Source organism: Limanda limanda, chromosome 2, assembly GCF_963576545.1.
Source record: "Limanda limanda chromosome 2, fLimLim1.1, whole genome shotgun sequence".
In the NCBI taxonomy this organism is placed as follows: domain Eukaryota; kingdom Metazoa; phylum Chordata; class Actinopteri; order Pleuronectiformes; family Pleuronectidae; genus Limanda; species Limanda limanda.
This window is the reverse complement of record NC_083637.1, coordinates 3,448,672-3,467,475: the sequence shown is the minus strand read 5'-3', so window position 1 is coordinate 3,467,475 and position 18,804 is coordinate 3,448,672. Positions and strand designations below refer to the sequence as shown.

At 42.5% G+C, this 18,804-nt stretch overlaps 1 protein-coding gene across 1 annotated transcript; it reads right to left on the bottom strand.

The window, feature by feature from the left end:
• Positions 1–15,005: 15,005 nt before the first annotated feature.
• Positions 15,006–16,422, bottom strand: LOC133021258 (nuclear factor 7, brain-like). The gene has a single exon (XM_061088044.1). It carries the CDS (start codon positions 16,420–16,422, stop codon positions 15,040–15,042), a length of 1,383 nt encoding a protein of 460 aa, XP_060944027.1. The 3' UTR covers positions 15,006–15,039.
• Positions 16,423–18,804: the final 2,382 nt, after the last annotated feature.

The window sequence follows — 18,804 nt, the reverse complement described above, 5'->3', positions numbered from 1 at the left end:
AATTTCCCCGTTGTGTGGATAAATAAAGAAATCTAATCTAATCTAATCTAATAGAAGTTAGGCAAGGATTTGACACAGTGAGTAATGAATAGTTTAAAGTTGTTTTTTGTCCTTTGGGGCCAAAGTAAGTTCACTTGGCTCAAAACTCAAAGTATAAGATTTATATTATAAACTGATCTCCGCTTATCTCTGCTGGTTCAATTACAGCTGCCACCAAATCAACCAATCACAGTGGAGAAATACTTTTCCTCTATTTAACGATAACAGTCAAAATATCAAAGTGTCTCCTTCTGCACCTGCAATTCATCTATTTGAGATATTAAGGTTTATTATTATTCCTGCAAATGAAAAACTCCTCATCAGTCTGAGTCTGACAGTTTGAGAGAAACCTGCTGTTGTTGCAGACAAGTGCTTTCAATTATAACCTTCCTCTGAAAACACAGAACACAGAAACAAAAATAGTTTAGCGACGGGACAGAAGATTTGTGATTTCAAAGGGATCCCTCTCTCTCTCTCTCTCTCTCTCTCACTCTCTCTCTCTCTCTCTCTCTGTTGTGACACTAACTTTCCAGGAGTAATGAGGCAAGAAATATCATGCTTTAACTTTAATTGGGAAGCTGTAACTTCTTTAGAACAGTATGTGAGTGAGACTCTCTCTCTAATCATTATCCATCAAGTCAGCAGATGCTGCGGATGAAATAAAAACAACCTAAACATTTCATTTAAAAAATCCACCGAAAAATCAAACCGGATAAACAGATGTTTGCTTCTCGCACAAAGTGATTTTTCTGGCATTGGGCTCGTTATCCGTTTTTTAAAAATAGCATCCGACTTTCTAACTAAATAATTGGATAAGATCAAAACCCCCGAGAGTTTTAAATATACTACATTATTATCGTTGTCACCATAGATAACACATCAAGTTCTCCACCATGTTATATCAGAGCTTCACGCTGTTATTCCCTGACAACACTTCGTTGGAACGTGGCAGATAAAACTGAAATCCTCCATTTCCTTGTGTGACACATAGGGTTGCAAAATTCTGGGAATATTCAAAGTTGGAAACTTTCCATGGGAATTAACGGGAATTAATGGGAATTAACGGGAATATACGGGAATTAACGGGAATTAACGAGAATAAACGGGAATAAACTGGAAATGTTGTAGGTAATTTATACTAACTGTATTTACCTTGTCATATTCAGACATAAATATAAACATTTTGTTTTGTCATAGGCTGATTTGAGCCCTGAGGAAACTTTGGGCACTTGACTATACGCTTCTGCATCGTTGTGTCATTCTTAACATAGGTCTTTGCACAGTATTTGCAAATGTACACAGCCTTTCCTTCTACATTGGATGGGGTGAAATGTCTCCACACATGAGATAGTGCACGTGGCATTGTTCTGTAGAATAAGATGAGAGAAAAGTTTGTAAAAAAACACTAATGCAATGCCAGAGATATAAATAGTTCCAAACAATTGGAATTGTCTGTAAAAATATTTTATAATTGATGGATAAATGAATGTAAATAGGCTAGATGAACAGATGAACAATCCTCAATCAGCAAGCTAATATATTGTCCCAAGTAATATCATCGAAACTTACCTGACTAGTCCTGCACACTACAGCAGGCCTCAATAGCCCTGCTGTAGAGTGAAGCATGCTGGGAGTTATCTGTGCATGTGATGGAAGAATGCACAGTGGAGGGTTGAAACTCAACGTTCCATACATCTTTAAAATAGAGTTTTGAATGATGTTTTTATTGCTCAGTGTTTAATTTGCGTATTTTTTTTTTTTTTTCAAAATTCCCAAAATTCCCGAGCTTTACTTCCCATGGAAAGTTTCCGAAAAGTTTCCGGAAATTTACCGGAAACTTTCCGCCCCTTTGCAACACTAGTGACACATGCAATTTTGTTTTTGTGATGAGCATGACAGATTTCACCGGGCATCTGAAACCGGACCTGCTGATGTTACTCAGAGGATCAAGGTAATTCGGATTCATCCGTCAGGAACCAAAGTAGCCGACCGGCCGACCAAGCAGCTGCAGCAGCGTCGTCTCTAGAGCCGAGCTGCTTCTTTGGCAGAAGATTATCAAGGAGGAAACATTCCTTTTGGATGGAACTGATCCTGAACACAAACCAAAAGGGGTTGACTAAAGAGTACGGTCACAGTTACCTGCTAACTTGCCCCCCGGCCGCATGCCAGGATGGTTCGCTCCAACAATATCTGTCACTTTGCTCGGTGGCTAATCTCATTCCAGGGGAGCTCCTATAGCTCAGGACATGACTCCTACTGCATTGCTCTTTGCGTCTCACCCCCCCCGAACCAGCGCTGCACGGTGTCTTGTCGTCATTCATAATGGAACCATGGAATGTAATTTTGGAGAGCGATTGGTCAGCGAAGCCAGGAGAGAGAGAGAGGAAAAGAAGTGAGAAAGAAAGAGGGAGACAGAGCTTAGTTTAATGTCATTTTGAAGAGATGGCCTCTGCGCCCGCACTGATCCATAATTTGATATAAAGATGGAATATCATCAATCCCGTCGGTAAAAGACACAGTGGTCAGATGAAGTGAACTCAGCTCACGCAGTTTGTTGTACAGGGCCCCTGCGGAGTCGAGACACAGCTGGAGGAAAGGTCACCGGGCAATCGAGAGCCTGACGACTATATTCAAACCAGGAAGTGACTGAAACATGGCCACAGATCAGGTAAACCAGTAACCGTCCAACAGATTGTGGATCTGCACTAGTGAATGTGAGGGAGTGGGAAGCAAACACAACATTCTTTACCTGTTTTAAAGTCAAGCAAAGCCCCTCACACTCACAAAAAGTGTAGATTCAAAACAAGAAATGGAAATCTTAAAGATGTGAAATGGGCCTATGCTGGATATTGATCTGACTCAAACCTGGATTAAACCAGAGACCCCTAGTGGTCGGCTCAGGGGCCTATTTACTCCTTTTACCCATTGTTTCATCTTAGTTCTCAGCACAAAGCCCAAACTGCTGCATACACACAGCAACAGAAACATCTTAGATCTCCAAGTACAATGCCTGACTGTAATAAAGTGCTTGAACATCATTTATCCATATGTCACTCAACCCTAAACCCCATTTGACCCCTGTTAGCCTTCTATTAAACCTGCGTCAGCGGTGAGGAGGTTCTGTTGGAGCTCATCAAGCAGCCGGTACCGCTGGCAGCCTGTGACGGGTTAAGACCCCTTTTAGGATTAACGTTACACTCCAATCACCTCATGTCTTAATATCACACGTCCTTGAAAAACAACTCAGGAGGAGACACCTGACAGCAGCAGAAATCCCTGACCTGAGAGATGCTCACTCACCTGCGGGGCCACTTAAAAACAAACTCTTGATGGACGTTCGCCCGAATATTAAAGAGAGAAGCTCTCAGTGTTTTCCCTAAACCCCTTCAGGCAAAACATTAATCTGGATTTAATGCACCTCGCAGATGGACACTCCAGGTTGTAGAGTCATAAATTAAAGTACTTTGGGCTTTAAGAGCATCTTGACTCGTCTCGACATCCGTTAATAATCACTTATGAACTATTGCTCATTAGGGAAATACGAGTGCAATGTAATCCAATAGAACCTCAAATTTACAGGTGAAGGTGAAACTTACTGCAGACATGTTTCCTTGGATTAAAATAGTTATAGTCAGATTGCACCAACCCTAACCCTAACCCTTTGACCTTTTAATTCATGCTGTTATCCAAAAATCAAAAAAGTGTCTTGATGAATGAAGAAAGTTACAGGAGCCTATGATCTTATCTTATCTTTCCAAATACGATTGTATCGTGCTGACAAATAAACAAACAGAGGTGAAAACAAATCCTCCTTAGAAGAGCTAATAAAAATAATCTCGACCATTTGAGATTCTTCTGTCTGTTTAGACGGAGCAACCAGAACATCTCCTCTGCACTGAAGCTTGTTCTGTTAGGACGATAAAAAGTGTCATTACTTTCAACGTCCCAGAAAAACTAATCATGGCCAAATGGCTTTTTTTGCTGCCAGATGCTGAAGAGAAGCACTTTGGGACTTTTATGGACGAAATCCAACAAATAAAGACGTTTTATTTCTTCCTGTATCAAACACTTGGAGGGATTCAGATTGAACTGACAGCCGCACTGACGCAGCAGAGATGCACATGTGGATTCAGTGCAAGAAAGTTACTGTCAGCTTTTTTTTTCTGCAGGCAAATAACAAGAGAAATCCTCCTTTAAACTGAAGATTAAAGCGTAAATACACACGAGTCTGAGTGTGTCTCCCTCTGAACTTTTCATACAGTGGGACATTAATTCCTATTAAGCAATTATTACCACTTGAGTGCCTTGTGTGTTGTTTTATGCTTGAACCCTGTCTTTGACAATCGCCCCTAAATGCAAGGAAATGCATCATCCACCTGTTGGTAAAGGTTTACATGATGAACATGAAATTTAGAGCCTTTTAAAAGAAAGATACGCTGCCACTGAAATCCTCTTGTATGACTTTTATTTCTAAAATTTGTTTGTGTTTCCACTTGAAGTGAATAAAAGGCTCAATTTTAAAAAATCCCATATTTTAACTCTTCAGGAGAAATTCAAACAAAACTGTCATGTCAAAGACAGACACTTTCTTTGTTCACAGGTTCGAAGCTGGAGTCACTTTTAGGATATTGTACAGATGGGATCTGACTTCTACCACATTGACTTGCTGGGAGATAAAGTGACTCCCCAGTCCTACATCTCACAAGTTAAACTAATTAAAAAAGCTCAGAAAGGAACAGAACTCTGTTTCCAAAGTGAAGCTCGGGGGCCGACAGGGTCCCTGGTGTATGTCGTGCAGAAGAAGGTTGAAGAGAAGAAGGAGAATTGGACCGTGAGGAAACTATTTGGTATAAGAGAGCGTCCAGAGTTGAGTAAAATAAAGTGGGATCATGGGATGCAACAGAGTGACCCTAAAATCTGGACTCTCAATCAAATGAAATGCATCATTAATTCAGCTGTTCCACTGAAAAACGTGTCCTTGTTATTTTGAGACACCAGCTGTCCCTGTCAAAAAAAAAAAAGCCATGTTAATCCTCTGCGAGGGTTTCATTACAAATATCATCGGAGGAGGTGACACCTTCTCTGGCAATAATACGTGTGAAAGTAGATCCCAGTTTTGTGATGTTGTCAATCACAGATTATTCCCAAAGAGAAACGACACACAGAAGAATATTCAAAACAGATCCCAACAGCGTTTTGACCAGGAATCAATTTTGTCCATTTCCTGTTTATAGAGATAAGTTTTCACATAATGAATTTGTCATTTACTTACTTTATTGAACAATAACTCTCTTACCTAACAAACGGTGAGAAAACTAAATAATAGACGCTACTACAAATAAAAATGACTGTAATTCATCCATAATCCAGAATAACCACACGTTTCAGGGACTTTTCCTAATGAGGCAGAGAGATTAAAACAGTGATTCTCATATTTAATTCACGTTTCAGACACTGAGACAAAGAGGGACTCTAATCAGTGACGGCTGCTGCTCGACTATTTCACTTTGAGTCTCTGGTTCATGCAGAGTTTCTCTGGCTTGAAACCACGATCAGGACCTCAGGGACAGAAAAGTGTGTTTCTGCAGGAGGAACTTTACTGAGAGAGTCTGGGTCTGTAAAAGGGAAACTGTCTTTACACTCTAAGGTATTGACCAGGTCCTCGGTTGTGAGTCTCTGTTCCCGGACCAGAGAAAGTAAATAATGAAACCCTCACACTTAAAGTTCAAAGATATAAGGAATTACATAGAATAGAATGTCAACCAGCTACCTTTTCAATGTAAATAAAGTTTATTTAAATGCATCTTTCTGAATCAAGATGTGTTGCTTTGGTCTTGATTGACAGGACAGTAAGAGGGAACAGGAGAACGTATGTGTCCATTGTGTGTGTTTGTGTGTGTGTGTGTGTGTGTGTGTGTGTGTGTTTGTGTGTGTGTGTGTGTGTGTGTGTGTGTGTGTGTCTGTATTTAAGTTGTGTGTCTGTGCCAGTTTCACTTTGAATACGTCTGTACCAGCATGTTTGAGCTTTGAAGACAATGTCAGTCCTTGTGAGGAAATATTGTGCATTCAGAGAAGAAGAGCGAGAACCAGGGAGGAAACAAGTGTGTGCGTGTGTGTGTGTGTGTGTGTGCGTGTGTGTGTGTGTGTGTGTGAGTGTGTGTGTGTGTGTGTGTTTGTCACTTACGACAACCAGAATGGATTTGAAAGGTAAAAGTACAAACTGTTCCTTCTTCGTCTCTTCACTATTTCAGGAACTCTCACTTTTCTCATGTGATCACAGAGACACAGGGGGACCCCCCTCCCCCTTACTCTCCCTCTCTCCCCCTCTTTCAACCTGTCTCTCTCTCTCTGTTCTTCTAATTGGTGCAGCTTCCGCCCACCAGCTGTCAGGAGCCGGCCCCTCCGCCGAGCTCGGAGCCGACCAATTACTGTCGAGGCAGCTTCACACCACCAGGACCCAGACGTCCACTGCCCCCCCCGAGGGCTCCGCCGCGGCCGCCCAGCGACGTGGAGGGCAACGGGGGTCAACCGTTAGGGCAGCATCCCCCCCCCCGCCGGCCGCCGCCGCCTGGCCTTCCTCTTAATGGATGTGACAAACAACGAACAGCTCACAGCACACCAGGTCTCGAGGGGGGGGGGGGGAGGAGGCGGGTGGAAGGATGAGGAAACACGAGGTGAGGAGGCCGGGAGAGGAGGAGAGGGAGAGTGAGAGAGAGGAGGAGAGGGAGAGTGAGAGAGGAGGAGAGGGAGAGTGAGCGGGCGGTAATGGAGCTGATTAAACATCACGCATGTCCAGCGAGTCGCAGGAATGTAGCTGCAGCTCGGAGGGGGGGGGGGGGGGGGAGGAGATCAGAGGGCGATCGATAGGGGAAGAGAGAGAGAGAGGAGGTTCACAGGTGGGTGAGTGGACCATGGGAGACTGGCAGCCAATCAGAGGGATGGATGGAATGAGGCCGGCCGATATCGCTTTGCACAGATTTTAATTGCACAGTTGAACTTTGACCTATGAAGTCTCTTCCCCATGAGAGTGAATACTGCTGACGCTGATAAATTCTCAACTTTGCTTACAGTTGTTGTGAGTCAGGTGACCGTGCAGCATCCTGGAGGTTGAGTTCAAAACCCAACACACGCAGTTTCCTGTTCGGCCACACGACACCGCTGTGTACAATGTGTGTTTCTTGAGTTGTCCACTAGAGGGCACACCACAGGACAGGTGTTGTATAGGTTTCTAGGATTTGCGTTCTCTAGGTACAGGAAGTTAGAAGATGGCAGATCTAGCTCTTCTGGCCATAGATATCATATATAAAGACTAGATGTCTCGTCTGCGTTGCTGGCCAACGGAGACGAATGTCCGCACATGGCGGCCATCTTGCTACGGGGCATCTCGCTCACCCATAACATTGTGTTGTTAGTGGTAAATAACCATAACTTGCTAAATTTTCAACCGATTTTGAAACGGTCTGGTTTGTTATAAACGTCATAGATGTAGATATGACACTGCATACTTATGAATAAATATGTTATTTTCTAAAAAAAAAGAATAATTTATGCAGTGTCATAACTACATCTCTGACGTTTATAACAAACCAAACCGTCTAACAAGACATCTAACCTTTATATATGATATCTATGCTCCTGGCACCGTCACAGAAGGAACCTGAGGCCGTTTAAGGGATAGTTCACCCAAGCTTTTTCAGCAATGCTGTTGACCCCTGAAACCTCTGAAGTGTATCTCCAGTGTTAACGTCATGATAACACGTCCTGAGTGAGACATGAACTCAACAAAGAGATGGTGGAACTCCTCTTGATAATCTAAAGTGAATCTTAAATGGATCAAACACAAGAATCTGCAGTTTGACTCTAATGGAGTCACAGCTCTGAGTGCAGGTGGCTCTGTTTTCCCGTCCCCAGCACGCCGCTGCTCGATGGGTTTAACGCCACGTCAGCACGCGGCCACGGAGCTGAGTCTGTGAGGAGAAGCTGTTAAAACAGCAGCGAGCTCCCAAAGGCGCCACGTGTTGCTAAGGACAGACGCCAGGGACAGTGGGGGGGGGGTTACAGGAGACGCAGCGAGGGGACCAAAGGGAAATTTAAATGGAAATCACCGCGTCACGACTCCGGCACAAACACAAACACGCTGCCGCTCCACCCTCCACCAGATCTGACATTTGATCACATTTGTGTTGTTGTTCGACAAAGCGCCTGTTGTGCCTCTGAACGAAGATACGAATTGGAAATGTCACTCACTCCATAATGGATTTGTTTTTACACATAATGAGAATTAAAGCAGTTGGCAGTGTAATTGAAGTGAGAGCACAGAAAGGTTAAAACAGCTGCGTTGGTAAACAACATGCAGCTCTGCAGCACGGAAGGAATCCACTTAACGCACTTTGATATTCAACAGCAGCAAAGTTTAATACGACCGACAGCGTCTTTTATTTGGTTTCTCTTCAGAATTCTCCCACAGAAACTATTTTTACTTTATTTATAAATATTTTTTTTTGTTCAGTCGTTGTTCACACAAACACACACAGGTCAGGATTTCAGTTGAATGCTCATCAGCCACGAATGTATGAGACTCTTCAACATTAGGTTATCATTGTATTATCAAAAACAGGTGAAAACAACACAAAGCTTTTAAAAACAAATATATATTTTCGCCATTTCTGTTTGTTTTAACTACCCTCGGAAAAATTATACAGAGTCTCAGGCCTCACTGGGTCCAAATCCAGAGAAAACGCACCAAGTCAAACCCGACATATAAAAACTAGAAGAAACTAGAAGTTTAGTCTTTTCGATAAATTCCAAACATTTTCTAACATTTTTGACCATAAACTTTAAAAAATACCTTCCTCATCAGAACATTTAGTGCAAAATATGTTTTTTAATTATTCTCACATTATGCTGATGAAGCTTTGGATCTAAATCTTTATCTTTGACTGTGATACTCATCGAAATGCTCGTCTCAGTAATTATAGGTCGGTAAGAAATGTGAGAAATTTGTGCAAACTGCCAAGTCAGAGATTTAGTGATTAAAACCACAGCAGAATAGTTATGTAAACATGCACAAAAACCAAATGTAGAGGTTTATCAACTGCAGCTGATGGAATAAGTACAAATAGGTGGAATAATGTTGTGATTTTAGCAGCTGATCCCATGTAGCTGTTGCAATAGGAAGCTTATATATAAATTGGCTGCAATCTGCCATCTCTACAGGACCTGTTTGCCTCTAGGACCCTGAGGCGTGCAGGTAAGATTGTGGCCGATCCTTCCCACCCGGGTCACAAACTCTTTGAGGTTCTTCCCTCGGGCAGGAGGCTGCGGGCCATCAGGACCAAAACCTCCCGCCACAAGACCAGCTTCTTCCCGACTGCAGTTGGCCTTATCAACAAGGCCCGGGACCCCCCCCACCTGACTCTGACTTTTATTCCACCCCCACACCTCTAGGATGTGTTAAATTAACACATTATATCATATCATATTATATTATACTGCATTACATTGCATATTGCAATATGACACTGTTCACTGTTTTGCATTTAGCATTTCACTTTTTACTTCACTTTTTATATTTTATATTTTTTATATATTTTTATTCAGAAATGTTTATCTCAAAATAAATGTTACTTTGTATAAATATTGATAAAAAGTGAGTAAATAAGAAGTAAACAGTGAGTAAATATATACTGGTTTCCCATTTTTTTATTGCTCTCCATGCATGTTGTATTTATTGCGTCTTTATGTTTCTATGTTCATTGTTTTCACCAATTACCAGAGCAAATTCCTTGTATGTGTGAACGTACTTGGCAATAAAATACTTCTGATTCTGATTCTGATTCTGATATATATCTATGGTAGGAAACCTCCATCTCTGCAGCGCACAGAGCAGTCGGTTTCCAGCTGGTTAGGGTTATTTGATAATAAACTTTCTTGAATCTCTCTTGGTTGGAGGAGCTGGTTCTCAGAAGGAGAGTTGACAGTTTAGCTCAGTTCGGAGTCTCGGGCTCCAGGGACGTGAACAACATCAGAGTCTTTCTCTGCAAACAACAGGTTTTGGCTTTTTGCTTTGATGACTTTTTAAAACCGGCAGCGGCACAGACTGTCCTCAGAAGATGCAAAAGGAAAAGACTGACTTGGGAGAAGTCTGGTGAATGTGTTGTGCTTTTGAAAGTAAGGTACAAAACGCCCGTGGGACAGTTTGCTCTGAGCTTCATAACAATGTCGGAACATTGGATTATACTTCTTTCTTTGTCTGGGGTTTTAAAATGATGCCAATAATAAAAAAAGAAAGTTAGTTCAAACAGCCCATTACAGAAGAGGACATTTTCCTGAGGACACATTTGTGTGGGTGTGTAGTTCAGCTGTACATTTATATTTGCTGTTTATATATTGTGCCTGACTTTATATGAATGTTGTGTTTTATCTGCATGTTTTATTGTGTTCAATGTTTTTTTTAGTGCTGGATTTTATCGCTTTGTCTTTATGTTTAATGTTCTTTTGTTCTTTTTGTTGTTTTTTTGATTTACAAGTGATTGTTCCTAATAATCTGCTTGTGTGAAACCTTTTATCCGTTGGACAGCAAAGTTATAGACTTTTAATTGAAAGTTAAGGTTTTGAATAATTCAGCTGTGACACATTTGAGAGGAGAATAAGACAAACATCTTGTTGTCTCTTTGGTTAAATGCTCTTATCGCTTGATTTTGAAGGATCAATACAGAAACAAATGATAATAAATATAGATAATAGATCCCAATTTCATTTCTCCAATTATCTACATTACACAACACCCAGATTACCAAGTGCTCCACAAGGCAGCAATTAAACAAATAAGTCATAAAATCATCAGAATCAGGAACCAATAGTCTTAAAAGTTAAAAGAAAATGAACACAAGAAAATAAACCATTAAAATTCTAACAAAATCAGGAAAGTATAAAATATCGGAGGCTTCTCACCATAAAGTTAAACACAAAACTGTAGAATGAACACATAACAGTTCCTCTTTAAAGGGCAATCACAATAGGCATTAATGTGGAGAGACTGTACGCACACACACACACACACACACACACACACACACACACACCCACACACACACACACACACACACACACACACACACACACACACACACACACCATGTTGCCACGACGCCTGTAAACATTTATAAACCTGAAGTGCCAGCACCAGATTCCCTCATGAATCACAGCTGCCCTCCTCCACCCGCAGCTTCCCCCCCCCCCATCATTCATCAGGAAACGTTCCCACGCCATTCACCACAAACGTGTCGGACCCGCTCACCTCCCTGGAATCACTCACCAGTTCATTTAGCCACAATACGTACATTAGCATAGCACAACGAGGGGGCCGTGATTAGCACATTGTAAATTGATTAGCTTGAGGAACATCTCGCGGCGCTGCCCGCTGGCGCCTGGCGGAGCGACCGAGAGAAACGTCGGAGAGAATGAATGCCTGTACGTCGCTCGCCCGCCCGCTCGCTCGCTCTGGTAATCTCACAAAAGCCCCACGGCCCGTGAAGCGGTGGCAGAGGACGCCCTGCATCTGGCTGCTCGGCTCCCCGGCTGTGATTAAGGGAAGCTGAGGCCTTTTGTCCCCGGAGACAATAAACCACCTGTTCCCCCGGCTCACGTGCATTGTGGGGGGGACTCGGTGGATAATTGGTGGAGCCATCGGTTCGGCTTTCTGTCGGTGAGAAGGGACGCAATCAAGGCCTGATTGTGGAGCATTGCAGGGAGATTGCTTTTGGATTGTGATGTGAACACTAACACCAAGGTCCCGGTCGGGGGGGGGAGGACGTAGGCAAACTTGTTCCATCCCAGAGAAGAGAAAACTCCTCCTGGTGCTTAGGTTATTGTGGTATTGCATCTGTTTTAATTTGACTCTTTATTTTAAAGTTTAGTTTAGTTATATCCAGCTTTTGAAATGGAAATATGGGAGATAGTGTGATAAAACCTCAACAAACCATTATCCCCTCCTCCTAGATTAAGATACATTTATTTGTCCCAAACACATGCACAGACATGCACAAGCACACTCATGCAATTGTAGGGAAATTGAACCTCTGCTTTTAACCCATCTGGTGCAGGACACACAGAGCAGTGAGCAGCCATGTACGGCGCCCGGGGAGCAGATGTTGGGGGAGTAAGGTGCCTTGCTCAGGGGCACTAGACAGGGTAGGGAGAATCCTCTTGGATTTTTGGACAGATCAATCCAGGGTTCGTCTATTTGTTGTTTCTCCGTGGAGTCGAACCAGAGACGAACCAGAGACCTTTTCTGCCCATAGTCCAAGTTTCTGCCACTAGTCCACCGCCTCTCCCTCCTGTCTGGATCCGAGTTTTATTTTCCTCTGAGAAAAGTTTCAGGTATTTTATCACCTTCCACTCGGAGGTGCTTGTTCTTATCTGTGACACAGTCGGACTCATAGTGTTCCAAACTGGGAAACTGGTTCTTTATCCAAACTTCCACTGCCGCCGTGATGAAGTGGAAACAAGTCCCAGTCAATCAGGTCAGTTTCCTCTCTCACTTGTGGAAAGGTGCACTAGTGATGTCGGACAAACTTTCACACATGTCAAACTTCACACCTCATTCTGCTTATGACCGAAGAAACAATCCACTAACCTCCTCTCTGACTGGAGAGGGATTAAGAGTTTAACGAGGTTAATGAGACTTTGATAGAAAAAACAGCAGCTTTGCTCGTAAAAGCGTGAAAATGGACCCGAGTCGACATTATTCTGTCAAATTGCCGTTTCCGAGGTCAAGAATGAACTTTCAAGCTCAACAGAACGAAACAGGACGAAGTACAAACTCAGCTGTGACACATTCAGAGTCTCGGGTTTGGCAGAGACACTTCTATGTCTCCTGGACTCGGAGAAAAAGAGACTTTGAAGCCTTTGTCCTCCTGACCATCACTCGCCCTCCTGTGTTTCCCTTGTTGTTTCTGTCTTAATGAATCCCTGCGCTCGCTGGGCTTTGAAGCCTTAAGCCGAGCAATTAACGCTGAGCAGAGGCGCGGCCGGATTTCTGCAAAGGAAGTGTGGCCGCGCTTCGTGATGAAAGTTGCATTGAACAATTTTCAATTAAGTGACATTTGAACTTGGAGTTTAAACAGTTTTTCCGAGTGTTCGAGACTTTGTCGGGGAAAGTTTTTCCTCGTTCAGGTAGTGTCTCACACAGTTCTCCTCAGGGAGCAATTAGAAAGTGTTGGGCGTGTTAGTACTCAACACAAATCAGATACTTCTACATGTGATCGGGATCATGTAATCAGATTACACTCTCCTGCGCTTTTATAGTTTTTATCACTTTCTCTCTTTTCTGTTTTATAGGCATCTTAGTTGTATCTATATTGTTTGTAAATCACTTTGAGCTATATTTCTTGTATGAAAGGTGCAATACAAATATTTAGGGCCCGAGCACCGACATCAAAGGTCAGGTGAGGCCCTATTGAAATTGTAATTGTAAGGATTATTTATTATTATTATTCAGGCAAATGAATTGGCTTTTTCAGGGCTTTACCATGCTCAAATCCTTACCAATATTTGCAGAAAATTAGAAAGTGGTGAAAATTTACATATTCTGGAGGAATTTTCAATGGGCGTCGCAAAATGGCTAAACGGTGCCCCCCCGAGACCCCCGGAACATGTTCACATTGACCGATCTTCACAGAGTTGAAACACAGGTGTATCATGACCAGACAAACAAAAAAGTACAGGTGCAATCGGAAAAACACCACAGGAAGCCTGCTATTTTGCATTTAGTGGCCATTTTGGCCATATTCCACATTTTTACTTTGATGTACCTGTACCAGGGCTTTCATCGGATCAACTTGAAATTGAGATGAGTGTCATCACAACAAGCCGGAAATTATAAGTTATCCAAAGATCTATTTTTCGTCAAATGGTGTGACCGTGGCGTGGCGTCAAAGTTTGATTACATGCCAATAAAATAAATGTTCTGTAACGCGGACATACATGGACGATGAATCCTTTGATGCTGAGCCGTACGGCGAAGGTTTATCCTTCGCCAACGGAGACGATGTTGTCATAACTCCACTCTGCATTGTCCTATCACCACCAAGCTTATGTATCATGATCAGAGTCAAAGCCTGAACAGCTCTATGTCTCAACATTTCCTCAGTCATTATTTATTTTTTTCAGGCCAAAAGCATGCAACGCTTCAAAATGCATGTGCTCGGACCCGCCCAGTGCTGCTTTGAAGCCCTAGAAATTTTAGGTATAATTAATTTTTAAAGAGAGAAATAATTTTGGAAATTAATTTCTCTTTGAATTATTCTTTATTCTTAATTCCCTTTGCTAAGCAGTGGTTTTTGTAACAGTGGTTGGTTGCTGACTACGTTTCAGTAGTTAGAAATTTTATTGGAGAATTTCTACTTTTTGATTTAAAGGAGATTAACTAGATTTGAGAGACTAAAGGTCTAAAAGGATTGAGCCACCGAGCTATCCTACAGAGTGCTACTATATAGACACAAGTTGAAGCTCCCCTGTGCACCTTGTGTTATATTTACCTTTCAACTTAAAAAAGGTCTGAACTCTGTTTCTGTTTCATAGTCTTTATTATTTTGATCACAATATTAAAATCCCATCACTCGGCTGCTGTTGAATAAACACTTTTACAGACAGAATCATTTTGGCTTCATCACATCAAACAGACAAATGTTCATATATGTTGGATTATTTCATATGTGAACAGACTTTTTGTGATAAACATGAATCATGTTTCATGTGTGAGTTTTAATAAAGTTTGTTGAATGTGAACAATGATCAGCTGTTATTGATAAAACAAACCAAAGATAAAGATCAGAAAATAATGAAATCTTTTTACAAAAGTGGAAAAGTCGACAGGAGAAAAAAAAATGAGTGAGAAGTAAAAGGAGAAATAAACAAAGCTTTAGAATAACGAGTTTAACATTTAAACTCAGCAGATTTCTCTTGAAGAAATAAACATGTTGAATAAAATCTTTATCTCTAACGGCTCTGATCCAGCGTCACAGAGACTTTCACAGGTAACAGCTTCAAGAGATCTAAAGTGTAAAAGTATGGAAACATCTTCTCAGTAAAAGTGTGTGTGAAGGTGTGAATGTGATCGTTAGTATCAGGATCAGAGAAGGACAGTTCTCCGCTGTTCCAGTCCAGTTTCACTCTGATCCTCTGGATCTTCTGCACAGAGAGAACAGTTGATCCTGATGGTGACACTGCTTCGTATTTACCTGCAAAGAACCATATTCTCCAGTATCCAGACGTATTTATTCCCTTCATCTGGGCACATTCGGCTAACACACCCAGTTCCCAGCTTGTACCGTCACCAACCAGGACGTCCCAGCTGTGAGTCCCTGAGTTAAAACCCTCAGATCCCAGGACTAAGATGTATTCATCAAACCTCTCTGGATTGTCAGGAAGCTTCTGTTTCTCTCCTCTTCTCACACTGGTCAGATCTTCAGACAGGACGAATTCTGGATGAGCAGAGTTTGGGTCCAGAACCACAGGACTGTAGGAGACCAGGTCCTTCATCTTGTTCCAGATGTTGAAGCTCAGGTTGCCCAGATGTTTGGCCTCGTCTATCAGGGCTCCTGAGGCCAGCTGTGGATCATCCAGCAGGGGGCGCTGATGGACTCGTTCCATTGCAGCCTTGCAGTTGAGCAGGAACGAGACGTCTTCAGCTCTCATCTCGTCCTCTGTGGACGAGATTGTGTCTGAAAGAGCCGTCATGTCTCTGCTCAGAGACTCAATCTTCTCCTTCATCATCTGACTCTTTTGCTCCTCTTCCTCCCTCAGTGCAGCCATCCTGGACTCCTCTTCCTCCTCCAGAAACCGATGAAGCTTTTTAAACTGCTCCTTGATCTGCGTCTCTGTGCGTCCGGCCTGGACCTTAATGTGTTCTGCTGTTTGTTCAAACTCTACTTTAACACGTTCAAAACTCTGTAACTTCTTCTTCAAGGGCTCCAGAGTTTCCTGAAGCTGCTTCTTGTGTTGTTGTGCAGCTTCTTCGATGGGTCTGATTGTGTGGTTGGTGTGTTTTTCTGAATCTCTGCAGACGAGACACACTGGCTGCTGATGGTCCAGACAGAAGAGTCTGAGTTTCAAAGAGTGCAGACTGCAGAGAGCATGTGAAGAGCTCTGATATCTCTCCTGTAAGAAGGTCTCACACAGGTTCTTTAACGCCAAGTTACCAGGTGGTTCTGACCTTGAAGATCTTCTCTTACAAAGTGGACACTCTTTTACTTCTTTGTCTTTCCACCAGCTCTTCACACAGTCTTTACAGAAGCTGTGGCTACATGACAGAAGAACAGGATCTGTGAAGACATCATGGCAGACAGGACAGCAGAGATCCTCTTCTGATCTGGAAGCCATTGAGTCTCCAGGTGAAGCTGAAAACAGACAGTCAGTCAGTCACAGCTCCAGGAACTTCACTGAGGTTCACTTCTGTTTATTTAACTCACTTACGAAGTGTAACTTAGCGTGAAAAGTATAAGCGGAGCGTCTGTTTAATTAAGTATATTTTATTCTCACTCGTCCACCGGCGTACCTGTGTTTACCGGCTGTAAACACAGGTATGAGAAAAACGTAAAACCTCTTATATAATATAACTATTACAGTAAACAATGAGAAGAGATTTCTCTATTATAATGATAGTTTAACAACTTCCCCTCTGAATCGAGGTGTTTGTTAAACTCACGGTCAGTGTGTGGAGCGTCGGCAGGTTGTAGCTTCACTCTTCTCTCCTGTAGCTGGACTCACTCAGGACGTCTGGTCTGGTTTGGTTCAGTTTGGTTTGGAAGGTGAATGTGATCGTCTGGTTTTCAGCCTGCGTCTCTTCCGGGAGTAACAGATGTTTCCTGGTTTCTCTGCTGTGTCAGGACACAACTGTAAAAAGTAATAAGAGCCTTGGTTTTGATAACCTATCAAAAGTAATTTGGCAGCAACAAGCTCACACAGACAAGAGACTTGGTTGTATAATAGCTGCTTGAATATGTTTCTGATCTGCTGAGTGTTCAATGTTCAGAGGTCGTTCTGCTAGAGAGAGAAAGTGAAACTTAAATATTAACAGGAAGTTTAGGGGTGGGAGGAGTCTGTGATGTAACTGCAGAGCTGAAGTCTTATTAAAGAGACAGAAGCAAAGTGCACACAAATGGACACGTCAGAAAATGAAAAGATGGTTTTATAAATTCAAATCAGCTCAAGTTTGCTTATTAATTTTTGTGAGTGCAGTAAAAAGTATGACATAATCAAATGATAGTACATTTTGTTGTGATTATTATACCTTAAGTGTGACACCATTATATGGTGTGACTTTGGGCATTCAATAAATGTGGCAGAAACACATTTAATTATTATTATAATTATACTCAGCTCGGATTGCATTTGAAACGCGAGTGGCTCCCAGTCCCCTTCAATCCAATCGGGCTGCACATCATTCCACACATTCACAGATCATCAGTCCTGGTTTGTCTCGCCACGTTAAAGAATGTGATGCAAAATATCCTTTGGACGCATTCTCCCCAAAATGTTTGTGTACTTGTCCCAATCCCACACGCCACCGAATCTCGAGGAAATCAGACGAGCAGGTTTTGCATCATCCTGCTCACAAACAAACTACAACAACAACACGTCTCTCCAGAAACATTGTAACTCAGTGTCAGTGAGAAGTTCCAAGCGTCCAGGCGACAGAAAGTTTTAGTAGCATCAGAATAACTTTGAAGCTGGTATTGTAAAGTTTAAAAACTTCCCAGTGTTGCTTAATAAAGACGAAGAACTAAGATAACTGGATGAGAAAGTCTCCAGTGATGAGAACAGTCACATCGGGGAATAATCCTCTCAGAGTTCATCGCTGTCTCCTTCCCATTACAGATAATTGTGTGATCGTGACCTTATAAAACACAATCTATGACCGATTCCTCCCGTTTCTCAGATTTCTGTCTCAGTCGAGCCTGGTCCTGGTCACGCTGACCGCCGCGGCCTCCTCACCCAGCGGCGTGAGATAGGAGCGAGAGAGGAGTGATTAGGCGTGATGGAAAAAGACGAGAGGTCGGAGGAGAGGCAGATTATGTTTGATTACTCACGTCAGATCCAATCACGCTCATATCGCCGAGCTGATGCACTCGTTCAGATATCGAAAGTGTTGCAGCACAAACTGAAATGTGAGAACTCCGAGCGCTCTCCTTCTGATATTGATTCAAACTACAAAGAGTCGGATCTTTATTTAGATGCAGGTGAGGAATGAGCGAGCGTCACGTGGATCTGTTTCCACCGTTTGTCTGTCAGCAGCCGCTCGGCCTTCGCTTCAGCTCGGCAACTCGTACAAAGATCACAAGGTCAAACTAAAAATATCTGGCTGTTCTTTACTCTAACCACCGATCTGTCCTTTCTGCTCCTTCATGTCGTTCACACTCTTTCCTCCCTCCCTCTTTCCTCGGCCTCTCTGCTAATTGGCTCCTTTGCCATCGAGCGTTTAGAGACGACAGATCCAACGTTTAGCCACCGACACTCACAGAAACCGTCATCTCCTGCTGACTGTGCCTCACCCCGGCTTTTTTTTAACTGAATATTATTATTATTATTATCGTTTGCGTTCACACAGAACCGACAGAGGAGCCGAGAGGTCGCTGCTGAGCGAACTCCTGCAGAAATGTTCATAAATGCTGGGAATGTGCAGAGGATACATTTGTATTTCCACACAAAAACGACACTGAACGTTCACATAAAAGTACAGAGATGTGAATTCACTGGCATATA

Coding starts and splice junctions, on each gene's coding strand:
- LOC133021258 (XM_061088044.1), bottom strand. CDS start 16,422: ATGGCTTCCAGATCAGAAGAGGATCTCTGCTGTCCTGTCTGCCATGAT.